The sequence below is a fragment of the Orycteropus afer genome, unplaced genomic scaffold, assembly GCF_000298275.1.
Source record: "Orycteropus afer afer isolate SDZICR_OR568_19922 unplaced genomic scaffold, OryAfe1.0 scaffold00307, whole genome shotgun sequence".
Taxonomy (NCBI): domain Eukaryota; kingdom Metazoa; phylum Chordata; class Mammalia; order Tubulidentata; family Orycteropodidae; genus Orycteropus; species Orycteropus afer.
Window position 1 is genome coordinate 1,835,804 of NW_006921894.1, and position 7,832 is coordinate 1,843,635.

Consider the following 7,832-nt stretch of genomic DNA (forward strand, 5'->3'; position numbering starts at 1 on the left):
GAGGCAGTATCACTACAGAAGTAGATTGCCCCATCTTCCTTCTAAGGAGTGGCTGGTGGGTTTGAACCTCCAGCCTTCTGGTTAGCAGTCAAGTGCTTTAGGCACTACGCTACTAGAGCTCCCATATACATACACACACACACATATATATATATATAGTGCAAGTCAAATGTTATAATAAACTTTAATTAGAATAGTAGATACTTCAATTTTGTTCCTGCCATGACTTCTGCATGCCAACAGAAGTTTCTTGTGCTATTTGCTAGAAAATTACCCAACTTTAGGAATTTACGAAAAACAACAAAACTTTTAACCCAATCTCTTAATATTATAATTGCACAGTGATAATTGATTTCACAATGCTGACACCATAAGACTTTGAAAACAGAAAGGTCTTCTGATGAAAATGCTAAGAAAAGAAATCCTAATACCATTTAGGAACATTTTTATCAAGTATTGACATATTTTCTAACTGAATTCTCTATTTATGAAAGCAAACAACTTAACTGAAGTTTCTCATACCACATAGCAGAACTGCATCCTTATTTCAAGTTGACACTGACTGAAAAGAGAAAGAAATCCCTAAATTTACCCCTTACTCACTGCCGTCTTTTCCCCTTTTTTGCAAATCACACCTCCACTGCTTCAGAGAAATCATGGAGGCACCAGCTAAAACACACAAACAACATATTTTTAAGGTGATTACTGGCTATTTTTGACATCCTATGAACCAGGTCCTCATAGTTGAAGTGATTTCGATTTTCAAGATAAGTTTTACTATTATCTTTAATTCTTTCTCTGACTGAGTATCTTTGAAACTAATCAACATTAAAAGTAGAGGGAAAAGAAAGCAGGCTGGCACCAGGCTGGAAGGGGGGTAGGTGGATGTGAGCCCTCAGCTGGGAGCATGGGAACCTGCAGGGAACTCTTAGTACATCATTGAGCCCAGGCAAATAGCCCATATTATGGGAAGACTGATTATACACAGAAGGACTAAGTTAAAATATTAAGGATAAAAAAAAAAAAAAAAAAAAGGAATAATGAGGCCAGAATTCTCAGTATTGGAGAAAAAGGGTATAATTATAGAAAGGCAGAATGGAATATACTGCATGGTAAAAAATTAGAACTGGAAGTGTCAGTGTACACTACATGCATAGTTTTAAATACATTTATAGGTAGATTTCGGTATTTATGGATATGTAAATAAATTTATATGTATCTGTGGTGTAGTAAATTACTTAGTGTGGCTTTTCTACGCATAAGTCTTTGTAAACTCTGAGGTGGGATTTGCTGTGAGCAACTGAGGAGCTCCTGATTGCTAAAGTTGTCCACCTGGAGTACTTCTGTTGAGAGTGGCACAAAACAATGTTCTGGGAGGTTCCCACTCTCTCTCTCTCAGGTGCTTAGAGTTCTGATGCTATGATTGGCTCATTTGGCCACTCTGTCGGGCTCAAAAGGAGACCTCCTAGAGGCAGAAATCTCTCTGACTGCTGGTTGAGGAATATGTGCTGCTGAAAGAGACAGGCGCTCCTGAGAGACATGTGCTACTGGGAAAGAAACGCAGGAGACATGCATTGCTGAGTAAGACACTGAGGGACATGCACTGCTGGAGGAGAGACTGTGAGAGACTTGGCTGAGAGATGGTGGGCTGGGGGAGAGACTGAGCATTTCTCCTGAACTTGAATGGTAGCCTGGTGCTTCCCTAATAAACCCCATAATCTGTGAGTTCTATGTGGCCACTGCAGCGAATTATCGAACCCAGGAGAGAGGTTGTGGGTGCTTTGGGAGGAACAGTTGGAGAAAGGGCTAGAGGGAGGCAACATGTCTGGCCTCGCAGGAATAGGCCTTGGGCTATTAATGGTGATTCTGTCTTCTTCTTGTGGGATTAGAGGAGGTCAGAACATGTGGCCTCCTTGCCTTTTTTGCAGTATCCTACCTAGCTCTGTCCACTGAAAGGGCCTACAAGCAATGATACTTCAATGGCAATGAACAAATTTCATGCCCAAATGCTAATTTCTAATACCATTCTCTACTAGGAGCAACTCAGACTTCTAAGAGAAATGGCTATTCTAGGGCTGGGGCAGAGAAAGTTTAAGATAACCTAGAATACCCTTTGTGACAATGAATAATGTGGGACATAGCAAAAGGATCAAGGAGCCAGCTTGAAGGGACCAGGTAATAACAGCAAAGGATTATAACCTATGGAATCCATGAATCTACTCTAACAAAAAAGCAAATAAAGAAGAAAAGTAAATGTCTTCTTCATAGTGGAAAGCCAACTAATAAATGTAGAAAGAAAAATGGACTTAGAAAATCATCATTTGCTAACCATAACAGTACTAAATGATTCAGGCAAGATCATTAATGCATCGTAAGGAACAGTTTTTCATCATCTTAAGTATCTCCCTTTTTCATTTTACTTGGATGCACAATCAGCACCCATTGAAACAGCAGTCAAGAACTCAGATGTCATATTAAACTAGGCAAAACTGCTGCAAAAGACCTCTTTAAAATGTTTAAGAGCAAAGATGTCACCTTGAAGACTAAGGTGCACCTAACCCAATCCATGTTATTTTCAATCTCATATGCATATGAAAGCTGGACAATGACTAAGGAAGACCAAAGAAGGGTTGATGCCTTTGAATTGTGGTGCTGTTGAAGAATACTGGTACCAGGGACTGCCAAAAGAACAAACAAATCTGTCCTGAAAGAAGTGTAGCCGGAATGTTCCTTGGAAGCCAGAACAGCTAAATAGACTTCATCCATCTATTTTGGTCATGTTGTCAGAAGGGATCATTCCCTGGGGAAAGATATCATGGTTGGTAAAGTGGAGGGTTAGCAAAAAGGGAGAAGGCCTAGGTCTGGAATTGAACCCACTCATCTGGCTTCCAGCCAAATAATAGACAAGCTTACGGGCTGAACCTTTACATCAGGTAGATACATGGAGCAATCAATCATGGGAGAACAGAAGGGCAGTATATGCACAGAGAGATAGCTGGTGGGGGGAGTGAGAGTGCATGGAAGGGAAGGACACTGGGAAGAGGTAACTACGGGGAGGGATTGGGAAGAGAGGAAGTGGGGAATTATAGTCAATGTCACAAGACAAAATATGTATGGAAAATCAATTTGCTCTAAAGTTTCACTCAAACCACAATTTAAAAAAAAAAGAAAAAGGGGAAGACCTTCAACAAGATGGACTGACAGAGTGGTTATAACGATGGGCTCAAGTACAGCAAGGATTGTGAGGATGGCACACAACTGGGCAGGTATTTCATTCTATTGTACAAAGGGTCGCTATGAGTCAGAAATGATTCATCAGCACCTAACATCTCCCTAGAAGATATTTATCAATAAACTTTACAATTAAGAGATCTAGCAGATATTGTCTTAACTAAGAGAAACAAATAATATTATCAACAGGAAAATCCAACATAATATGCCATCTGAGCAGATAAACTAAGAAAACATCATCATTTCTGCAGAGTTCTCCCAGTGATGTGAAACCAGAATATGCAAACTGAAATTGAAGAGTATTTCACAAAATAACTTGCCTAGTCTTTAAAACATCACGATCATTAGAAAGAAAAGGATAATAGCTGGTCTTCGATCTATTCTCCTTTCGCAAATTGCACCTTCACTGCCTCAGAGAAATCATGGAGGCACCTGCCACAACTCAGCAAAAATTTTTTTTTTAATGTTGATTATTGGTTATTTTTGACATTTCCCCAGGGAATACCCAGGGTAAAAAAATGAAAAGATGACTTGGTCAAATACCCTTGACAGATTTTCCAGCTAACATACCAATATCTTTCTGGAGTGCTTTTAATACGATGCATCTGGTGTGTCTAGAACTGTTTATGTGAAGAAACCTGAAATTCATGAACTTATGGGACAGTTCTTTTGAAAATATCACATGAACTTTCTAATAATCAAAATATAAACTGGAAAGCCTTCATGACTGAAATAGCTCCCTTGCTTGTGTAAGTGAAGGGCTTCATGAATGTGTTAAATTTGAGCCAAGAGTGCTACTGTTAATATTGCAAAAAGATGTGCCACTGGCAGACCCAGACTTCTCCATACCTCACCTGAAACTATCAGTAAAGCTTAATTCTAGATATCACCTTTCATTTTATGGATCTGATTGTTATTTCAATCGTGAAAGATAAGGAAAGACCACCAAGGAACTACTCCACATTGAAAAAGAGCACAGAAACAGGCTAATAAAACACAACACGAGATCTTGCATTAGATTGTGGATCACAGAGTCACAGAGGAAAGGGGAAAGAGGAAGTTTTTTTTTTTTTTTTTACTTGTTTGACATTATTGGACAAACAATAAGATTTGAATGGAATCTGTGGACTAGATGGTAGGATTTAATCAATATTAACATTCTAATTTTGATGGTCTTTCCTTGCCTATGTAAGAGAGTGCCTGTGTTTTTAGGAAATGAACATTTTCTAACTTAGGAATATTTAGGGCTAATGGGTCATTTGATTGCAACTTAAATGGTTCAGTACAAAGTTACTGATACATATATCTAGAATAATAGGTATACATTACCTAAAATAACAGGTTAAATGTTAACATTTGGGGAATTTGAGTGAAGGATATATGAAAGCTTTTTGTACTTCTTCAACTTTTCCATAAGTCTGAAATTATTTCAACTTAAATAAACTGAAATATGAAGGTGAAATAAACATTTGGAGACAAAAAAATAAAGTATAGGAAAAGATCATTTCTACTACATATGAAATAATCTTGAAATCTCCTGAAAGACTCTTCATTTTCTTTTTACCTCTTAGATTCCAAGCTAGTTTTGGAAGAAGGTTGAAGAAATTCTCCGGTAGAAACAGAATCTCTGAATTCTCCAATCACTGAAAGTATAATTTTACGCATGTTTCCAAAAAAGAGCTGAATATCATGAGGCCGTTGGGGAAGATCATATACTATAACAGAAAATAATATTTTGAAATACATGAATATTTACATGATCACACAACACAAATTATACAATTTTATGTATTTACAGTCACAGAATATTATTTTCTTTGGTTGGGAGTAGGTGACACTTTGATTATTAATACATTATAATACTTTATAGGCACTTCAGCATAAGTAGTCAGGAGTTCAGACTTTGGCTCTGGATTTGACTGACAGCTTAATTACTCTGCAACCTTTGCCAAGTTAATTCTCTAAATGCTAGTTTTCTTCACTATAATATGGATTAAAAATATTTCCTATCTCAGGGTTTGTTATGAGGATTAAATCAGAATATTTCTAAAGATATGTATGGCTGTAAACATTTATATACAGCTTAATGTGTACCAGTCACTGTTTCAATCTGTACTATACATATACACACACAGACACAGACACACACTTTGCTGATCTTTATGACTCTTTGAGGTTGGTACTATCATCTCAACTGCAAAGATGAAGCACAAAAAGGTTAAGTACTTTGCTCAAGGGGACACAATTCATAAGTGGCAACCTAACATTTAAACAAATCTAGAAGTTAAGCACTATTAAATATTAACAAAATATATCTAGAATAAAAAACCAACATTCAGTTAAATATATTTAGATTTGTCTATCTGGAGTTGTATACATAAGAAATTATATAGAATATACTTGTATAGAAAAATTAAATATTCCTTAAAAATTAAATAGCTTTAAAATGGAAATATTTGAAGAACAAAATGAACTGAAATTATACAGTATTAACCAATGCATCTGACTACACAAGCTAAAATCTGAAAACATTTGCAACAATTACATATTTTGCAAAAGCAAGATGGTCATCATTACAAATCATTTTAAGAGCAATATACTCAAGCAAATAATATTCAAAATAATCATCTAAAAAGTTTGATTTCTATATCCTCATAAGTGATCTACTGTATTAACCATTTTGCAAAACAAAGTAGGATCATTTCCTTCTTCCTTGAGATGGAACTCTGGTGTCCCAAAGGCCTAGCTTAAGTCTCAACTTGCACAATGAGTAATCTTGGCGAGTTACTTAAGCTCTTGGTTGGGATTGTCAACATAACCCAGAATACAATACATTTATTGAATTTTTACACATGCAGTTTCCTGTATCTGGAACATCCTTCCCCACCATGGTCCCAATGTCACCTTATTCTAAGTGAGGTACCCTTACTCTGTGCTCTTCCAGATTCTTAATCACAGCTCTATCACAGCACTTCTTGCACTGCACTTTCAACTATCTCTCTTTCCCTTAGGCAAGGACTGTGTTTTTACCTCTATATCCTAGTAGCTAACATCTAGTATCTAAATTCTGATTGGCACCTTTACCCTCAATACATATCCATTCAATAAATAAAGAAAATGCTGCCGAACTGTAAATTGTGTCAACTTTGAACTACTACAAACTGATATAACCTACTTTTAATCACATTCTTCACTATCACTGCAATATGGCACTAAATGTTTCACCTCCATAGCACAATTCAGATTTTCTCTTCTTAATCTGAATCATTCCTATGAGAAAGAGATGAGGAAAAAAAGCTCAGAGGAGCTCAAGCAAAAGAGGTTAGTCTTGAGTTGAGATTCTACTCTAAAGCCAAGGGTTGTTCCCTACAGCTCTGCTCCCTGTACACACACACTGTTGACAAGGTCCGTCCTAATCTTTCCATCATTTTTAACTAACTCATACCTCTTCTCTTTCAGATGATCTACACTCATAATTTATTGAAAATATCATAGACTAATAACCCTATAAAGACATAAATTTCCTTTCTCTTTATTATTAAAAAAATCAGAAAACAAAATATGGGGGGAACGTATCACTTGAAATTCTATCATCAAAAGATAAGCACTGTTAACATATTGGTGTGTTTACTTATGCAACTATATATACCCAAACCCACTGCCATCAAGTCAATTCCAATTCACAGCAACCCTAGGAGAGAGTAGAAATGCCCCACAGAGTTTCCCAGGTTATAAATCTTTACAGGAGCAGACTGCCTCATCTTCCTCCTGAGGAACAGCTAATGGGTTCAACCTTTTGGTTAGCAGCCGAATGCTTTAACCATTGCACCACCAGAGCTCCTTGCACCCTAATGTATATAGAAACATTAATTTTTTTTTTACCAAAATGCAAACTTTTAAATATTTTTTCCTTAATAAAAGAAAAGCTTCCCATGTCATTTAATATAGATTCATATAATTGATTTAATGGCCTCAAAAGATCCTATTGCACAATGAAACAGTCCCATATTCTTGGGCATTTAGGTTACTTTAGCTTTATTATATCATAACTAATACTGTGATGAAAATTTCTGTACCTAAATTTGCATACAAGTAGTATCTCTCAATACATATTTTCTGAATGAATACTAGACACTACTAAAATACTTGAATTTTTTTAGCTCAAATTGGGGTAAACTTCCATATTAGAATGATTTCATCATTGTCTATTTAGGACTTTTCTGCCACTAGTACATACTTCTTCAATCTTACTTAAGGCACAATCACACAAAAATCTCTAAATGAGTATAAGTTCACATTCACTAAGTCTTAGGCAATAATTATTTTGAGTTTAACAATGGCTATTCTACTCCGCCTGTTTACACATCTACTCACAGAATAAATAAAAACCAAAGAAACCCAAACTCATTGTGGTCGAGTCAATTCCAACTTACAGTGATATTAATACCAACTAACATTTGTAACCCCAGGGTTACAGGTGAGGAGAGACAACTCAGGGACGCCTGAAGTAGCAAGCGGGAAGAGCAGGAGAAAGGGGATTAAAAGCCAGGAAGCCAGAGAGAAGAGCAGTCAGCTGAAGGGATTAGGTGAGGAGAGGCAAC

General features: G+C 36.5%; 1 protein-coding gene across 1 annotated transcript in view; it reads right to left on the reverse strand.

The window, feature by feature from the left end:
* The window catches only part of CEP192 (centrosomal protein 192), a 308,440-nt gene that overhangs the window by 47,744 nt on the left and 252,864 nt on the right, over positions 1-7,832 (reverse strand). Inside the window, exon 41 of the mRNA XM_007951683.2 lies at positions 4,796-4,946. Coding sequence (XP_007949874.2) covers positions 4,796-4,946 — 151 coding nt within the window. The remainder of the gene's footprint in view (positions 1-4,795; positions 4,947-7,832) is intronic.